Source organism: Manis javanica, chromosome 11 (assembly GCF_040802235.1).
Source record: "Manis javanica isolate MJ-LG chromosome 11, MJ_LKY, whole genome shotgun sequence".
NCBI classification, from domain to species: domain Eukaryota; kingdom Metazoa; phylum Chordata; class Mammalia; order Pholidota; family Manidae; genus Manis; species Manis javanica.
In genome coordinates this window covers 37750064-37768946 of record NC_133166.1, presented here as the reverse complement: position 1 = coordinate 37768946, position 18883 = coordinate 37750064, and the positions used below count along the sequence as shown (strand labels likewise).

At 53.5% G+C, this 18883-nt stretch overlaps 1 protein-coding gene across 7 annotated transcripts in view; it reads right to left on the bottom strand.

Annotated features, from left to right (window-relative positions):
- Positions 1–18883, bottom strand: part of OTOG (otogelin) — a 78007-nt gene that overhangs the window by 54823 nt on the left and 4301 nt on the right. For 6 of the 7 annotated variants that reach the window (XR_001855034.3, XM_017672674.3, XM_017672679.3 and 3 more), the window contains exons 4-22: positions 18746–18821; positions 17477–17569; positions 17159–17313; positions 16802–16920; positions 15324–15529; positions 14350–14480; positions 14026–14132; positions 13531–13640; positions 13064–13192; positions 12103–12211; positions 11781–11827; positions 11186–11331; positions 7998–8130; positions 6961–7138; positions 5209–5333; positions 4000–4212; positions 2428–2620; positions 789–863; positions 476–519 (exon numbers count right to left, since the gene is read on the bottom strand). Coding sequence is in view for 6 of the 7 variants with exons in the window: in XM_017672674.3 (XP_017528163.3) it covers positions 476–519; positions 789–863; positions 2428–2620; positions 4000–4212; positions 5209–5333; positions 6961–7138; positions 7998–8130; positions 11186–11331; positions 11781–11827; positions 12103–12211; positions 13064–13192; positions 13531–13640; positions 14026–14132; positions 14350–14480; positions 15324–15529; positions 16802–16920; positions 17159–17313; positions 17477–17569; positions 18746–18821 (2389 nt within the window). In the remaining variant the exon portion in view is untranslated. The remainder of the gene's footprint in view (positions 1–475; positions 520–788; positions 864–2427; positions 2621–3999; positions 4213–5208; positions 5334–6960; positions 7139–7997; positions 8131–11185; positions 11332–11780; positions 11828–12102; positions 12212–13063; positions 13193–13530; positions 13641–14025; positions 14133–14349; positions 14481–15323; positions 15530–16801; positions 16921–17158; positions 17314–17476; positions 17570–18745; positions 18822–18883) is intronic. The other variant, XM_017672678.3, reaches the window with a different exon arrangement.

The window sequence follows — 18883 nt, the reverse complement described above, 5'->3', positions numbered from 1 at the left end:
CCTACCACCCTCGTTATTGCCTTGGCGAATCTCAAAGGCCCGGGATATCTTCCCCATCTCTGTGACATACTCCTTTCCCCCCGCCCCATCCTGCATTCAGCTGGGCAGAGAGTCGGCCTCAGTAGGGCCACGACAGCACAGACCTAGGAAATCCAGAAGGATAAGGTACTGTCTAGACCCCCCAGCTGGTTGCCTCTGAGGAAGCCAGAGGCTCAGCCTCTCCTTGAGGATCCGGAGGGACAGCCACTAGGTGGGGCTGGGACTGGGTCAGGATTTCCAGATGCCACCCTCCAAGCTGGGGCCTTTCCCGGGAGGCGAGGGATTCTGAAGGCTCAGTGTGGGGTAAGACCTGGGGTGGGCTCTCACTGCCCTGATCTGTCCTCGAGCTCCCTACTCTCCTGTGGGAGACTGTCCATAACCCCACTACCATGTGGGACCCCTGAGAAGAGCCCCCCACCCTTCCAATCACCCTTACCCGAGGCTCTGCTGTCACAGCTCATGACTCCATCTTCGCAGTGACTACAGAGAGAGAGAGGGCAGGAACACTGGGGTTAGCTGACTGCAGAGTCCAGACACAGAGCCCCCAGCCACCGCAGGACCCAGGGACCTGAGTCACTCTACTCAGGTCCTCGCAGGGTTCAGAGAGCTATTCCCACCCTGTCCCCGGCTCCCTGCACAGAGCGGGAGGGTGGCTGCTGTTTCATGGAAAATTCTGCTCAGCTGCATTTCTTCACTTAGCACCTTCTGTTTAAAAGGAGGACAATAACGCTGCTACCAAGGGAGCTCACCAGTGGCCCAGAGATGGAATGTCGCTGTCTCCAGGGGGATAGTCCACTCCTTGGAAGTGGCAGGAGCATTGGTTCCTACAAAACCCAGGAGAAGAGAAAAGTGAGCCGACTTGGGAACCGGGGCTGGGACTGCCATGGACAGAGACCCACCCCTCAGCCAGCCAGGCGCATAAGGACACAGAGAAGAGGAATGGCATCTCCTGTGACATGTGACAGGCAGTGGGGAAGCCAGCCTGGCACCAGGGACAGAGGTCAGGGCTGGGTCCTACTCTGGGGCCATCCACAGGCCTACTGGTCTCTGTCCGCTCCTGAAGCCAAGCTTATATGGACTGAGGAAGGGACAGACGGTAGGAAAAGGGCCACACTTACTGAGCCTATGCGGATGTTCTTGCACGTCATTCATACCCTGCATCTGTTGGGATAGCTCAGTGCCTACAGCACACCGATTGCTAAATATTTTGAACACCTGGCTAGGTCCCCCAAACGCGCCATCTCATCTACTCCTCAAAGGTCCTGTAGGTTGGGGATTGTCCTGCTATCTTTCGGCTTCTCTTTGTAGCTTATCTGAAGACAAAGACTGCATTTCTTCCTCACACACCTCCCACTGCACCTGCCAGTTGTGGCCAAGTGCAGGCCCTGGAGCAGAGCAGTGAGGGCTGGAAGGGACATCTGAACTCATTCAGTCCCTCCCCACACAGTCCTCGGAGGCTGCCCTCGCTGGCAACACTCAGGCTCAAGGGGCGGGGCAGGCGCACAGCTGGATCTCTGGGGAGGATTCTGTAGTTTGAAAAGGCCTCTGAGTGATTCCAGTATACCCCCCCAAAGGGGTCTCTATCCCACCCACACCACTCAGCCCATGTGACACCATTTTACAGATGGAGAAACAGGCCTGGAGGGGACCAAGGGCCCTGCCAGTCAGCCGTCGGGTCCTGGGAGGTCCACCTCCCCTCTGGCTCTTCCCTCCAGCCACACTGACATCACTCCACAACTGGGCCTCAGGGTATCCCTGCATCTCCTGGTCCCCTCTGCCTCAGGCACTCTCCCCTCACTTCCTTTAGGCCTCTGCTCAAATGTCACCTTAGCAGAAAGGCCTTCCTTCCATTCTCACCTCATGCTACGTAACAGCAGCCCTTTCTCCACCCCAGGACACCCTGTTCTCACTCTTCATATAAAGCTTTATTTGGCTTTATAGCTCATTACCCCCAGGCCCTCTAAGTGTCTGTTTGTTTATTATCTGTCTTGCCACCTAGAACATGAACTCCATGAGGGCAGGATTCTGGTTGGTTTGTTGCTGAATTCCCAGAGCCTAGAAATATCTGGAACATGTGAGAAGGTCAATAAATATGTGTGGAAGGAGAGATGAAGGGAGAGACTGTCTTGGCTCTGTGGAGTTGTTCTGTCTTGTAGGGAAGCTGGGCTAGAGTGGCTTAATTAGCCGGAATTGAGGAAAGAGGCCTGGGAAGAGGGTCCAGAGGAGGGAGCCCACTCAACTGTACCTGCCTTAACCACCAAGGTCTGCCCTGTGACTGTGAGATGAAGCAGGGACGTAAGAGACCCAGTCAGGCCCTCAGTCTCAGAGGCCCTGGGGACCCCCAGCCTCCTCCCCCTCCTGACACAGAGGTCGAGCCAGCCCACTTGCCTGGGGACACAGAGGTCAGTCTGGGTGTCCAGATAGGTGTCTGGTGGGCAGGCACAGCCCTCCACACACTCGTCCCTGCTGAGGTCACCGCCACCATCAATCCCACAGGCTTCAGGTCTGGCCAGGTCCTGGCAAGTTTGTCCACATGGAGCCACACAGGGGCTATACTCCTTGGTGGCCTCACAGGACAGTGCTGTAGTGAGAAATGAAATTATGTCTCCCTTGTCCCCACAACTATGGGGATGAGGTTGTCATCCTGATGAGGCGAACTGGAGCCAGAGAAGTTAAGACACTTGCCCAAGGTTACACAGCAGGCCAAGGTCAGAGTTGGCATTTGAACCAGGCCTACCTCCAGAGTCCCACTGCCTCACACCACACCACAATGGCAGAGTGGCAGGGATGGGCCCCACCTCCCAAGTTCAGCCTGTACCTTGCCTGTGTGTCTTTCTCTGCAAGGCATTCCTCTTAAGTAGTGATATTGGGGGAGGATGGAAGTCACCATCCTCATCAGCCCTACACCCACCTTATCACTCACACATAGACACATGCACAGGTGTGCCTTACACACACACTCCCTCCCCCTCACTTCCAGGGCTAAGAAGATCAATTGCGCCTTTTCTTGGAGCCTCTGGGCCTCTGTCCAAAGACTCAGGGCTGCCCTTTACTCATCTGGCCACCATCCCACTCTGATAGGTTCCTATCCTATCAGAGCCAGGACCTCCCCCACAACTGCCAAACTCAGTTTTTCTCACCCAGGCTGCACATTAAAGCCATCTGGGAAGCTTTTAAAAATGCTGGTGCCCAGCTCCCAGTGCCATATCATTGATACTGGGTGTTGCCCAGAGATGTGTGTTCTTTAAAAGGTCCTGTGGTGAATCTAATGGGCAGCCAGGGTTCAGAACCACTGGTTCTCTGAAGAAGCTTTGACTCAGAGAGGGACGGAGTCTTGCCAAGGACACATGACAGTTCCCAGAGGAACTCAGGCCTCCTGACTCCCAGTACCATGGTTTTTCCATTTATTCAACAACATCTGCTAAAAGCTTACCAGAAATGGGTCCCTGTGCTGGGGAGGGGGCACAGAGACAGCTAAGGTCCAGGGAGGAGTGTGGCCCGGGTCTGGGCCAGGTGGGTAGGGGCCAGCTCATGCCCATGAGCTGCCCATGAACCTGAGGGGCACGGGAGCCAGTGATCTTTAGAAAGCTCACTCTGGCTGCAATGAAAAGAGGCTTCAGGGAAGGCTGTTAGGTGGTTCCAGCTGGGGTGGTGGCGATGAAGGTGTTGTGAAGAGGTGCCCTGGGGACCAAAGGACTGGAAGTGGACTGGAGGTGAGGATAAGAGAGAAGCAGTCAGGTGTCACATGTCCCGGGTATCAGGCCTGGGTGACCAAGGGGATGGGGGCCCATGGCAGAGGTGGAGAGCACAGGGGGAGAAGCAGACTCCCGCCCCAGTGAGGTGGGGTGTCAGGAGATGCGGGGCATCCTAGCAGAGAGTTTAGGGGGGCAGGTGGACACGGGCTGGAGCTCAGGCTCCTCCAGCTCCCCTTGCACAGGAGCACAGGTGCGAGGCACTCACCACAGGCTGGCAGGTGGCCACGGAAGTCAATGGGGAGCCCGTGGCGCCGGCACAGGTGGGTGTAGTGGGCCAGCGTGGCACACAGGCAGGGCTGCCCGCAGCGGCAGGCATCCCGGCGGCACTGCTCAAAGTAGGGCACAGGGCTCAGGTCAGCGGAGCAGGGTGCAAACAGCTCGCCCATGAGAACGCTGCAGGCCTGCACGGCATAGGAGGCTGGAGACGGAAGAATGGGCCAGGGGCCATGGGCCTCGTTTGCCTGATGCCCCAGGCCCAGCCTTTCCCTTCGTCATCTCAGTTCAGGGTACTGTGTGCGTGAGAGAGAGAGAGAGTGTGTGTGTGCATGTGTATGTGTATGTACAGTGAGCAGGTGCCTGAATATAGGGCTGTAGGAATGAGTAGGTCTAGTACACCTGCATGCGAATATATGACTGGCCACAGGCCTGTGTACATGCATTTGTGCAATGCATTCCACCTTGTGCCAGGCATGAATCCATAGGCTAGAAGGAGACACAGGAATAAACAAAACAGGTAAAAATCCCTGTCCTTGTGGAGCTTACAGCCTGCTTTGGGGGAGACTGTCAGTAAACAATTTGCACAGAGAAGTAGAAGGTGGAGGCGTTAGGAGAGAGAGAAAGCGGGGGAGTAGGATAGCGAGTGCAGGGTGGCCAGAGGGGGCCATCCTGTGATCTTAAGTCACTCAGGAAGGCGTCAGGGGAAGGTAAGGTTTGAGCTCAAACCTAAGAGAGGTGGGGAAGGGAGGCAGGGGTTTACTGAGGGAACAGCATACCAGGAGGAGGGGAGAGCAAGGGCAAAGGCCTGGAGAGAAGAGCAGCCCAGGCTGGTAGGAAGAACAGTGGGGAGGCCAGTGTGGCCTGAGCAGAGCAGAGGGGAGGGAGAGGAGTGAGAGGCAGGCCCGGAAGAAGGTAGGGCCTGGCTGGGCCGCTGCGAGGGCTCAGACCTTTGCCCTGATATGGGGCAGCCAGTACAAACAGGCGTGCCTGTGACAGCGGAACAAGTTGACGCTTCCAGTCTGCCTAACTCTTACCAGGCAGAGACTCCAGGCCCTTCCCACAGCTCCTCCTTTTCTTATCACTCCCACCCTATTTGACCAGCATCCTCAGGCCCAGGGTTCCCATCCCATCTCTCTCAAACCAATCTCCCTGACCCCATTCATCCCCGCCCCCACCCCCAACCCACTCTCCTGCTCACCAGCTTGCAGGTGCACATCACAGGGGTCCAGGGCAGAGCCAGAGGCCAGCGGAGAGCAGGCAGACAGTGTTTTCCAAGAATTGCCAAACAGTTGTGGGGTGCTCTCAGGCACACCCACAGGGGACCTGCAGCCATGGCAGAGCCATATTCACTCACTTGCCCATGTGGATGCCGGTGAATGTCCGGCATACACCCAGGTAAGCACCCGCCTGCCCGTATGTATACACACACACACACACACACTCAGAGACACATATGTACCCACCCAAATGTGTAACCCACCCAAACATGTAACATGTATAGGCCATAATACATCACTTGCACACACCCTCAACACACACACACACAGCACAAATATAAGCCAGACATGCAAATGGCCAGGGGGGTTCCACAGAGGTACATTCAACCACATACAATTATGGAAGTTATGATTGCACACATCACATTTAACAGATTCTAAAGGGGCTCAAACTGGGCTTGGGACCACACACTGCCCCACCTTCACCACCCATATCAGAAAGAGAGAAACAGGGACACTATGAAGCAAACTCCACTGAGTTAAGGCTGCCCCCTACTTCTCCATGAGCAGTTCCTGAAAATGTCCTTGCCCTCCCTTTCTCTCTAGGTAGGAAACAGTCATACGAGAGGCAATAAAGGGAGGAAGGGGAAGAAGAGTGTTTCCCAGACAACTTCTGAGAGTCAGCAAACCCAGGTGTAGATGGTAGAATGGAGAGCACAGGCCCCATAGGGGACAGGTGGTGCCAAGCACCCACATCACTGCTCCAGAGCAGTGAGCACTCCAAGCTACAGAGAGCAATATTTTCCACCCAGAGTTCACATTTAGGAAGGTGGCAAGCAGCCCACACTCGAAACTGTCTGCCCACAGCATTCTGGCCAGCTGCCCTAACATCAGCTCCACCAGGCAAAACAGCATAGAATGCTACATGTTTCAATGTACATGCTTTCAATTGAAAGCTCTAGGTTTTTCTTGTTCTTGCCTTTTGAAATAAATCTGAATTCTCATCTCTACAGAGAGCCTCCCATGGCTCCTTTTGCATACCAAATGCATGTAACTTGAAGGTCTTGCCTTAGAACCACCTTTGTTCTCCTTTCTCAAAGGTCTGACTCTTGTCCTCTCCCAAGTTCCCAAATTGTGTCCATGCCCAGACAGTCTTTTCCTCTCAACTCTCCATCAGTCCACGGGAAATAACCTTCCCCTGAATACAGGGAGACCCACAGGCTCAAACCTCAAGCATCAGGTAGGAAAAGTATATGAGTCAGATGGGCCTGGTGGGATAGAAAGCAGGTGTTTGGGCATCCTTGGCTCACTAGGGGCTTACACTCATCTCAAGCCAAATCAAACCTAGCCTGAGGTCCACCAATTTTAAGACCACACTATAAAACAGTATTTCTCAAGATGTGGATCATAGACCTCATATACTAGAATTACAGTGGTGCTTATCTAAAATGAGATTCTTGGGCTCTAACCTAAATTAGGTTCTTGAGGAGTGGGGCCAGGACTCTGGATTTTAACAAGCTCTGCAGGTGAGTCTTTTGCATAGAGAAGGTGAACCCATGCTTTAGAGAGACATACTTAAATTGAAAGGTAGAGGAATGGATGAATCATCAGTGGAGCATGTGGGACACAGTGAGAGCCCGTGGGAGTTTGAGAGAGGTTTTCAGGCAGTGCCTCTGGATACTCAGCCCTAAAAGGCCCCCACCCCTCTCTTCCTCCAGGGCAGGGGCACCTACAGGAAATCGTCCTGTGTGTTGCCGTTAAAGGTGCCACAGAGGCCCACGGTGTCTTCCACCCATCGCGGGTCCACCTGCAGGTAGAGCCGCAGTCCTTCGCGGTCGTAGAGCAGCCGCACACCCACGTTGGTCTTCACCCACAGGAACACGGAGGACAGCCTCCGGATCACAAAGGCATCTGAGTGCAGAACCGGAAGAGGGGTGTGGGAAGCTCAGCCAACATACACCCCACCCACCCCTGCCACCGCGTTGCGCACTGCCACCCTCATACCCAGCCCAGTCTTCACACACAGTGAAGCCCTGCCTGGGGGATATCCTGCTCAGCGATGCGATCAGGACCCAGGGGTAGTGTATTGTGGCAGCCCTGATTGTGGGAGCTCCTTTAGTATAAAGTGCCATTACAGGAACTTGCCTCCCTAAGCAACTGACCTGTTTCTTTCTTTAGCAAAGGAGAATTCTGTGACTACTCATCCCATTCACGATGGCCACCAGGAAGCTCACAATAGAACTTTAGATTTGATTGTAGCAATTAAAAATTTTATATTCAATTGTAGTGAATTTTACACCCTTTGTGCTTCGCATTTCTTTGGCTTCTTTATACCCCCCATCTTGTATCCCTACTCCTCTCAATCTTGAGCCCCCTTTTATTCTTTTCAATTTTCTCTGGTGCTATTTCATTTTTTAATAGTTTGCCTTTTTTTTTTTTTTAGATGTGCTTCCTATAAGCTCCCACAAATCTCTTGTGGAATCAGATAGGATAATAAGCAATGAATAAACAAATAGTGCAAATAAGGATGGCAAACAGCTCTATTCATATCCTAATATTAGCATAAGTCATTGTATTGCTATCACACCTACTATCATGTGGGGTGGGGACAAAGCCCAGACTCTGGGACCAAGGTGCACCCCCCAGCCTGATTTGCCCAGTACTAGAACATGAGCTCCTGCCCACACAGCAGTGCCCTCATTTAGGGGAGCCTGGAAGAAGAGGCCTGGGAAGCCAGCTCCCAGTGAGCTCTTGTCCACCAAAGCCATACCGTCTGTGTAAGGTGGGGTGACCTTGTACTGGTCAAACAGAAGGACATCCCCCGCTTGTGTCAGGGTCACCTGCCTCCGAGGGTCCTGATGCAGGATCACCGACACGGACTGGACACAGACCCCATCCTGGTTCTGGAGAGAGAGGAAGGCCAATGGGAAGTTTGTCTGTCCCACTGTTCCCAACTGAACCCTCCAGAAACAGGGATTCTAGTGCAGTTTGAGGCCAGGGGCAGGCTCCTCACAGTGGCAGAGCCCCAAAGGACATTAGGGGTCCTTAGCTGGAGAATGGGAAGGCAGAGGCTCTAACTGGAGGTTAGTGTTAGAGCCGGGACAATACAATAAAAATGATAAGACAATTCTCAGGCTGTGTATGACCCAGAGCAGAGATGTGGATGGCCTAGAGTCGGACCTCAGGAACACTAGCTTCCCACTTGACTGCAATTCTGAGCCTTTAATTTTGTCCTTTTATGGGTATATTATAGCTGTTTCCATGTGTCACATCCTGCAGAGTATCAAACTCTACTCACAGGCAGGCAGAAAATGAACTAAAAGTCTCTGTGCCTCAGGTTCTCATCTCTGAAATGGGTAGCATGCCTGCCCTGGGCCCATTCATACCTCCCTTCCACAGGCAAACATCTACAGAATCATACAGTGATGAATATGACAGATACAGTCTCTGCCCTCATGGAGAATACATATTTGTGTGGGACAGAGACATTAAATAAGTAATTACAAAGGTGGCTATTCAATTATTATTGTGATCAGTGCTGTGCACAGGCGTAGGGTGCTAGGAGAGTAGCTGGTAAAGGAACCAGACTTGGTTTGCAGAGGTAGGGAAAGCCATCCTAGGGAAAGATATAATAATGTAAAAAAAAATCATAACAATACAACTCTCAATAATACTATAATTTATTATAATAATAATAATAACAGCTAACCTTTTTATAAGAGTTGCTATGTTCAGACACGGTTCTAGTATATTTACTCAATCACTATAGCAATCCTTTCAGTAAGTACTACTGTCAACCCCATCTTGCAAATTAGAAAACTGAGGCACAGGGGAAAGGTGACATTTAAGCTGAGATCTGAAGGATGCACAGATGCTCGCTGGGCAGAGAGAAGGGGAAGACATCCAGGCAGAGGGAACAGCCTGTACAAAATTCCCTGACACAGGAAGGCATCTAATGCATTCAAGGACATAAAAGAAGAGGAAGGGGGCAGAGCCCACTGGGCAAAGTGTTTTAAGATAAGGTTCAAGAGGTAGGCAGCGGTCAACTTAGGTAGAGCTCTGTAATATTTTCGGACTTTACCCTAAGTCCAAAGACAGCCAGAGAAGGTGTAACCAGAAGGTGATACAATCAAGCATGAAATAAGGAATGATCAGTGTTTGAAACTTTTCAAGTATTGTGCAACAAGCTACAACCTTCCTTCCAAATTCCTGCCCATGGGGACAGAAAATCCCTGCAACTGCTCAAAACCATTCTGTCTAAACCATCACCTTCTTTGTCAAACCCCCTCATCCTCTGGTCCCCTCTGGACATGTCACTGGTGCAGGAAGAAAGACTACATCCTTTCATCAAATTCTTAGGTTCAAGTCTTGATGTCACTGAAAACTGATACCTTAAAGACCTCTCTTAATTTATCCAGACCTCAGTTTTCTCCTTGTAAAACAGAGATACAACAATACTTGGTTGGTCCTGCCTGGTTTGATGCAGATAAGAAAGTGTGCATGGAATACTTTGTCAGTTGAATCTGCTAAAGCCCAGAGAATTTATAGCAAAGAGTGAACCCTAAAGCATTCAATTAAAAAAACATCATGTAGGAAGGAGGTCAGGGAATCCTGGGATATAATGCAGGCTGTGAGCTCCTGATGATGAGGACCAGCATTTGATTCATCTGTGTACTCTAACCATGCCCAGCACCCCAGCACAGTGCTGGCACAAAGCTGACCCTCCACCATTCATTGGTGCAGAGGAAGTCACAAGAATGAGACCTGGCTCCCAGCAAAAATGAATGTGCTATCAGGATGCACTGTCCAGCTGGGAAGCAGTTTACCCTGGCTGAGGCTGGCCAGCCACCTTTAGGGATGTGGTAGGGAGTGGGTTGAGTAAGGGGCCCCTGGCATCCCACAGCCCTCAGGTGGTATTCTAAGACTCTAGAACTCTGTAAGTGGGAAAGAGCACAGCTGGGCTGTGTCTGTCTTCTTTGCCACTCTTAGGATGTGATGGGAGTGACCTGACTTTTGAGGACAGGTATTCTACTGACTCAGAGAACAGCCGAGGGCAGGGCCAGGCTCTTCTCTGGCAGAGAGAGGGGAGGGGCCGCTGACGCCTAAAGAGGAAGAAACCTCAACCTGGGTCCCCAGGGCCAGGGAGGGGCACCTCCAGCCGATGTCTGCTCACACTCAGGACCCTCCTCAGTTCTGGGAGCTGGAGAAGGCTAGCAGAGGGTGGGATTAGGGGGCAGCACCCTAGCGATGGGTGTGAACCCCTGCTCTATTGCAGGGAGAGCTGGAGTGCAGCCCAAACCAGGGCTGTGGGGTTGGCTGCACACAGTCAGCTCAGGGGCAATGCAGTCACCGCTGAGGGACAAACAAACTCACATCTAGAACATAGCTCAGGGGTCACCTCTTCTAAGAAGGCTTTCCTGATCCACCCCCTCTTCCCACCTGAGCCCCTGGATGAAAGAAGGAAATGTTCCTTCATGGAGATCTACCATGTACTCTCCATGTTGTCACAGCTCCTAAAATATAGTGGTTTATGGGGTCATGTCTGCCCTACCCACCAAACTGTAAGGCCCAGGAGGGCAAAGGCAGATCTAATTCAATCCAGTCTTTAAGACCCAACATAGCTTCTGGCACAAATAGATGTTTGGTATTTGCTGAATGAGTGAATGAATACAGAGATGTTGAAGGTGCAATCCAAGGAAGCAGAGAAGATCAAGTTGAATCAGACTCATCAGAGATTTTTTTTTATAGCACTGAGGCCCAGGAAAGGGAAATGACTCTCAGCGAATGTTCTAGAGCTGGAACCCAGCCTCCTGCCCCGGGCTCTGCCCAGAAAGAAGAGAGAGCAGAGTGAGTGATCTGTGGAAAGACCTGGAGCCCTGCCCTAAATCCCCAAGCCTTTCTAGGAGGAAGATAGCAGGGTTGGCTGGCTGGATTGGACCTGGGGTCTCCAGCCCTTACCAGGCCACATGGGGCATTCTGCAGTGTCACTGTGAAGGTGCCTGAAGAGCGGCTTTTGGCAAGGATGTACTGGCACGTGGCAGGAAACGTGTACCGGCGGCCATCAAAGGTCGTGAAGTGGATGTCACCAGTCACAGAACACTCAGCTGGGGGCAGAGAAAGATGGCTGACCCATGAGGGCTGCCCCCCAGGGGCTGCCTCTGCCCTGCAGGCTCCAGCATGGGGAGACGGCACCCTGCCTCAGGAATCAGGGCAGTGTTTGGGGCCCTGGCCGTCCCTTTGAAAGCCATGGTCACTGGGGAGGCACAGCCCTGCCCCGGGCATCTCCCTCTGATAGGAGACCAGTGTCCATCCCAGCCCCCCCAAGCACAGGAAGGTCCTTAGATATTCAGGACCCCATGAAAACCCTTCCTGACGGGCTGGAGCCATCTGCTAATTTGGCAAAGTGGCTCTGAAGAAACAAAGGGGTAAGCAGAGCCAATGAAACTGAGTGACCACCCCCGCCCCACCAGCAGGCATGGCCCCAGAGCTTCCCTGCCCAGAAGTTGTGAGGCAAGAGGACTGGGGGGTAGTCCAAGGAGGAGGTCAGACGTACCTGGGCAGACAGATGTGCTGCACACCCACCTGCCTGCAGTGCACGTGCTGGAACACAGACCAACGGGCGGGCTTGGGATGGACGCTGGGGGAGATGCTGGAGGGCTGCAGGGCCCACCGAGCTCTGGCCCCCAGTCCTCAGTCTCCCCATCTCTAAAATGGGTGGTGGAGAGTCTCCCCACAGATTGTACCTAATGATCCTGTGACTCACATATGCTGAGTGAGCGCCCCCATTGTGTCAGGGCTCCCAGACCCCAGATGGACAGCCCTGATGGAAAGCCCTGGAATTCACCTCCCCCACCCCCCCAGCAGTGGACACAGACCAGGCATTGCAGTCTTCTTTCACTACAGAGCCAGTCGGGTACAGGATCCCATGGAACTCACAGGGACACTCAGCCGGTGCCACGCAGCCTCCGCCCTCAAAGATCAGCCCTAGGGTGACAGCACAGTCCCACTTAACTCACCTCCACTCCCGTCCACAGGCCTCCATGGCTCCCCAGGGCCCATGATAAAGATCACCTCCTCCAAACTCTTTCACTACTGAGCCCATTTTCAAACTTTCTCCTGTATAACTCCTCGGCTCAGGCCACATCTGAATCCCCTCTGAGCAAATAATCCTGCCTCCCAGACCTTTGCTTAGAGAATGACCCACCCCAAACAATGTGCATACGGACTACCTCCTCCTCTCAGAAGCCTGTCTCTGCATCTAGAGCCAGCTAAGGTACCACCACCTCCAGGAAGCCTTCCTTGACAATCTCTACCCCCACTGAATTCCTCTATCTCTTCTTGTCTGGCCCCTGAGATGGTCCTCACTATATTATGCCTTAGACTGGAGTCATATGTTTAAGTGTCATCACTGCCAGATTCTGATCTCTAAAGTCAATGACAGTACCTTTGTGTTTTGTTATCCCAACCTCCACCCTAGCTGTACACCATAGATGTGCTGTGAATTTTCACCGTGAAAAAGTGTGTGAGTAAATGTTTAAAGAAACGCATGTGTGATAAATGAATACATGAATGAATGAATGATTTTACCTCATCTGCACAGCTTAAGAAGCTCAGTCCCAGAGAAATTTAATACCCTGATGAGCCTCTCAAGAGCCACGGTCACCTCTCAAGAGTCCCCACGATCCCCTCCTTAAGACATTCATTCATTTATTCACTTAGTTGTTTGCTCGTTCCTTCCTGCATTCCACAAACAGGCATCCTCTGAGCCCTTGCTTCCTGTTCATCAGCACCAGACCAGGAGGATGCTGCCGAGCACCCACTCAGGCCCTAGCATACCATCAGGGCAGTAGCAGCCGTCCACGCAGGCGATCTCACTGTCCATGCAGGACGCCCGGGGCTGGCAGGAGGGGGGGCAGCAGGCGATGCACTCGTTGTAGGTAAAGGCCTTCTCCTTGCAGTGCACAGCTTGAGGGGAAAGCAGCCGTATGGCCTGTCAGCTCCCTACTGGCCCCAGCTCTGCGAGGACCAGCCCAGGCCCTAGCTAAGTCCTGCAGTGGGGGGTGGGAGGACTTTGATTTTCCTGATCCCCTAATCCCAACGGGAACACGGGTGATAAGGAGGTCTCTCCTGCTCAGAACCTCAGTTTCCCCATCTGTCACATGAGGATGGAGTCTCAGGGCATAAAGCTCTGACAACCCTGGTTCTGAGCAGGACAGGATGTTGAACTGAGGCCTGAGAATGCCACTCAGCCTCAGAACAGAGCTGTCTGAACCCTTCCCTGCCCACCACGAGGCTGCACTTACTGCATTGCCAGAGCTCAGTCCTCCAGCCCTGCAAGGGCCTCCCTGCCTGGGCACACGCCCTAGCATACTCTGCCAGCGCCCGACACCAGGTGACTTCATCGCCCGCTGATCTGTGCAGGACAACCGAGGATCACACTGGTGCAAGGCCCAACTGCCACCAGCCCTCCAGCACCCTATACAGCCTACCAGGGTTCAGGGCTCTGCTCCTTTCCACACAGCTGGGAAATGGAGCCAGGGAAGGCATCCAGGTACACAGATAGAGGCAGGGAATCTGGGTTTTAGTCCCAGCATTGTCACTGACTTGTATGACTCTAAGGGCCTTGGGAATGGGGAGGCTTGTCCATCTATGCAGGTAAGCACCTCACAGCTTTGGGAAGCACACCTGCCAGTGCCTGGAGTTATCAAGCTCAGTGGTTCATGTGCTGCACCCCCACCCCCATACTGGGAGAGGTCTCCCCACAACCCTGCACCAGCCCCACTCCCGCTGCCACTCACTGGCAGAGATCACTGGTACAGCTGGCCGTGAAGGGCAGAGGGCTGACGTAGGCATGGCAGGCTTCAAAGGGGGGCCGCAGCAGCACCTCACACTTGTTGTACACACCCTGGGGCAAGGGCCAGGAGACAGAGCTGGGAGCTGGCAGGGCCTGCACAGCCTTCTGACTTTGCTGGCCCCACATGGAACCCCAACTTGGGCTCAAGGGAGAGAAAGAGGAGGTGGAGAGAAGAGGGAAGGTGCAATGGGCACAAATATCCTGGGCCCCTGCAGCCAGGGTGGAGGTTAAGGGGCAGGAGTGAGGGCATTCTCCCCAGGGTCCTGACCTGCATGGCTCCCAGGCTCTGCTGCAGGCATGGCGGGCGAGGCAGGGAGGAGGTTGTGGGCCCTGGAGGCTGGTTGGGGGCCTGTTCCTGCCAACTGTGCACAAACTCAGCCACGTCTTCTGTCAGCTTCCCTGTGTGGGGGGCTAGTGTGACCATGGGTGGGGACATAGGGGCTCTGAGTGAAGGCAGGTGGGGCCAGAAAGATGCCAAGAGGTAGGCAAGGAGTTGAAGAATCCAGCCTCCTGAGCTCCCATCCCAATTTGCATTTCCCAAAGGAGCCACTTCCTGAAAAAGCTGTTTGGTGGTAATAGCCAAGGATGCTTAAGAGTCTGGAATGGCTCCCACTGCTCCAAAGGCATGGAAGACAACACCATGCAATCAAAAGAGGACCAGTCTGGGAGCCGGGAAAAGCTCCTGCTGCTCTCTGAGCTTCAGTTTCCCCACATGGGAAATAGGGCAATAATCCCCCCATGAGATTATGCAAGCACTGTATGGATGATGCATGTGAAGTGTTCAGGATATTGTGGGTACTGAAAGGTGTCACCTCCCTCCTTCAGGCCAGAGTCACCATGATTTGACCCCGCAACCTTCACTTCTCCCTCTTGCCACTCCTCAGCGGTTATCTTCAGCCCCAGCCGGGCCATTTCTCCTCCTGGCTCTCTCGGGCCCTCTGCTCCCCACCTCCACCACACACACACATATTGCAGGGTCAGTTCCACCTAACAAAGTACTCAGTAGATCCTCACACAACCCGAGCAGGAATTCTCATTGTGACTATTTTACAGATGAGGAAACTGAGGTCGAACAGTTAAGCATATGCCTGAGGCCACACACTTAGTAGGAAGGAGCTCCGGTCTCCCTCTGGGTCTTTAGTCCCATGACTCCATGGATTGTATCCCAAGGCCTCTCCCTCCTGCCTGACCTACCCCCAACCTCACCAAAGCCCCCTGGAGGCCACCTGCCCTGCACCTCACCATAGCTGGTCACCAGGTCATCCTGAGGGTCAGCATTGTTGTTCCCACACAGCCCATGGGTCCAGCCCAGGAACTCTGGGCTCATCTTGATATAGACGGCCGAGGCACCATCCCAGGCCAATGTGAAGGCTGATTGGTGCCGCACGAGGACATAGCCAGCAAGCCGCTGCAGATGAATGCTCCCCATCACGTGTGGCAGCTGGACCCTGCGGGCACAGCCCAGAGCCTCAGGCCGATCACACCACCTCCACTAGCCCAGTCCCTTCACCAGAGGACCCACCTATCCACAGGACCCAGTATGTACACAGCACCTGCCTCATCCACACAGATACTGGTACCATGGGATCTGAGGCCCCCAATCCCCTCACCCTGACTTCTTGGGTGCCTAAATATACGATTAGAGAAGGATTCTTTTGTCTTCAGAGTTAAAATTTTTTTTTTAATTGCAGTTTCCCTGGCAGGGATAAATCTCAGAATGACTGAATTTGCCAGCGTCTTTCTCCTAGACAGGAAAGACAGTATAAGCAGACATCTACTTTTCTAGTTTTTTGGTGGGGAGCAAGAAAGGAGTGGGAAGAGAAAAAGCCAAGAGAAGGAAAGCGGAGTGAAAGAAAAGACAGGCCTACAGCAATCTCGACCACCTGCCCAGTTTTACTGGTGCTAGGAATAGCCAATCTGGAATTAGGCAACTTTCAATCCACCAGAAAATCAGAAAAGGCAAGGAAAGGAAGTGTCTAACTAGCCAAAACCAGTACCAAAAGATCCCTATACCAACACCTTATTCACAGGAGAAACCCTTGGCTTCAATTTTATACTCCAGAAAGCTTGGTTACCCAGTTTCCAGACCTGAAGCAGGAAATGAGAAAGGGTAGAAGGGTCACTGAAGGAAGGCTCTCCTACGCCAGCAGCAACAGAAAATGACAGCAGATGGCAAGAGAAGGAAAGGACAGTGAAGAGGAGATGCAAGAAAGATTTCAGAAAGAAAGGGTGGGGCCATTTAGTGTGGGGCAGAGTCCTCATTCCTCAGATGGCCTCTCAGGCATCGCTGTTGTCCCAACCAGATAAGTGACATTCATCAGAAAAGGGTGATGGTGTGCTCAATATCTGTTCTCTGAGGAGGCTTGAGCTATGTATGATGTATTCAAGAGAATTTCCTTCCAATTGTGAAAGAAAAAACTAAGCATACTTATAGTGGTGCACTCTCTATTACCTGGAAATCTCCACTATTTGTCTGAAGAGCCACTATCTGGACACCTACAGGGCCTGAGAATTCCAGAACATCATGAAGGACTCATCTTTCTGCAAACCCAGCTGACTAGAAACCTAGCAGGCCTAATGGTATGCTCCTGCCCTAATTTTGGAAACTACCATCTGTCCCCGGAAAACAATTTCCTCTAGGCTTGAGAGGGGTGGGTGCTCACCCCTCGCCCACCACAAGTGTGGGGGTTAGGAGAGCCCACGGCAGGTGCTGTAATTACCTCATGCCTCCGTGGGTGACCTCCTTGGCTAGGCGGATCTCCTGCTCACCCGCAAAGAAGAGGCTGATGGACCTGGAGCAGGTGTAGGGGGAGGAGCCGCACTGCGGGTCGTTGTGCACCTGAGCGGGGGTTCAGAGGCCAGTGTGCAGGGTGCCTGCCCCAGACCTAGCCCTGAGCCTCAGCCCTGGGCCTGCTGGCACCCTGTTGAGCTCCCGCTAATGCTGATGGCTGCACCGTGTGTGCCAAGTTCCTTTCTTCTGTGATCTCTCCCAGTCCCCGCACCACCACAGAGAGGGTGACCCATCCCCCAGAGCCTAGTGGAGCCTTCCTGGGCAGGCAGGGCAGGGGAAGCCTCACCTGCACTGAGAAGGTCTGCCCCTCAGGTTCACGGCGCCCCACCAGCGTGTAGCTGCCCTTCCCAGAGAGGTAGTAGTAAAGGCCATCAAATGTCTCCACATGGTGCTGTCCCCAAGCCCTGCAGATGCTGTCCCGCTCAGGGCCAGCGTTGTATACTGAACCAAGGAAAAGAGAACCTCTCTGTGTAGCTGCAGGGGCCACCAAGCCAGAAGCTCGGTTATCCCTGTAGCCCAACAGCCCAGAACCCCCAGGACTCAGACCCACAGCTTTCCCTGCACCCATGGCCCATCCCAGGGGTGAGATGGAGCTCAGACCCACCCATCTGGCAGCGCGGCCCAGTGGCATTGAAGCGTCTGCAGTCACAGAAGGCTGGGTGCACACATTCACCCCCATTGAAGCAGGAGAACAAATCTGCAAAGAGACACAGGAGGCACCTCCCCACCAAGCTGAGATCAGCAGAGCAGCAAGGCAGCACCTCCCTCCTGTGGGCGCAACCAGGCCCCGCCCTCCCCTCCCACCTGCAGGCAGGTGGGGAGGGATCTCTGAAAGAGATAGAGGGAATAGATGAAAGAAGAAGAGGGGATGCGAACTAAGCAGTTCAAGCAGGTTTATTGCTGAACCTGAGAGGGACCCCTTTGTTCTGGCCAGCAGAACAAAGGGAAAAAGGGGTCTCTAACAGGTCAAGAGGGTTTATATGGCCAGGGTTTTTGGCGGGCTCTTTGAGGGGAGGGGTCAGGGGAAAGGTGGGCTTGTGGCTTGCTGACGCTTCCTCAGGAGAATGCCTGTAGCCTAAGGAAGACGACACCTGGGTCTCTCTGTGATGGTGGGTGGGCCTAATCGAAAGGTGGTACTCAGGTCCAGATTCTATCAGTCTCAGAGTACCAGGCTTCAGTCTGTGCCAAGTGGCCCCCAGGCAGCCCAGCTTGGCTTTCAGTTCTCTAAGCTAAGAGTTCCTGGCAGGCAGACAGGCAAGGCAGGCAGAACTAAGAATATGGAGCATGGTGGGTGAGCAGGGAGACTGCGTGGAGATCAGGTACTGCTCTTCCTCCCCACTCCAGAGGCTCGGGGAGGAGGCCAAGGCATAAACAAGGGGAGTGGGGGAGGCCACACACTGGGCACACGGCAGAGAGAAAGCCCCCAGAGGATGAGAAGACAGAGCAGAGCCCAGCGTGGTGAGGGAAGGAGCCACAAAAGAGAGGGCCCTCGACACGGGACAGGGAGAGGGAGAGGCCACGGACACAGGAAGGGATGAACCACAATGCCACAGAACATAGCAAGAGGCCACAGAAACAGGGTGAAGTGGAAGAGGAAACACCCACCCAACTAGGAAGCACAAATCCCTGCAGTCAGGCAGTGTGAGGGGGAAAAGCTACAGGGCTGGGGTCATAAGAACGTGATGCTGGAGAATTAGCTCTCCTCCACCAGGAAGGAGAAAGAGCGGAGTTGGAGGCCTGGGCTGGGGAAGCTGGAAAGAGACCCCATGCAGGAAAGAGGTCACAGGATGCCCGAGGCCTGCCCTCACAGGACTCCCTGCAGGTCAGGGCCTTCCGGCACGCAGCCCAAGGGCCACAGGGAGGGGCCACTTACAAGACGGAGCACATTTGGCCCGATGGAGCCGCCTTTCCCAGGAAGACATGGCCAAGGAGTCCAGGTCCTCAGCCTCCTTTCAAAGATAGAAGAGAGGGAATGCGATCAAAGGCTGACCTTAGGGAAAGCAGCCTTCCT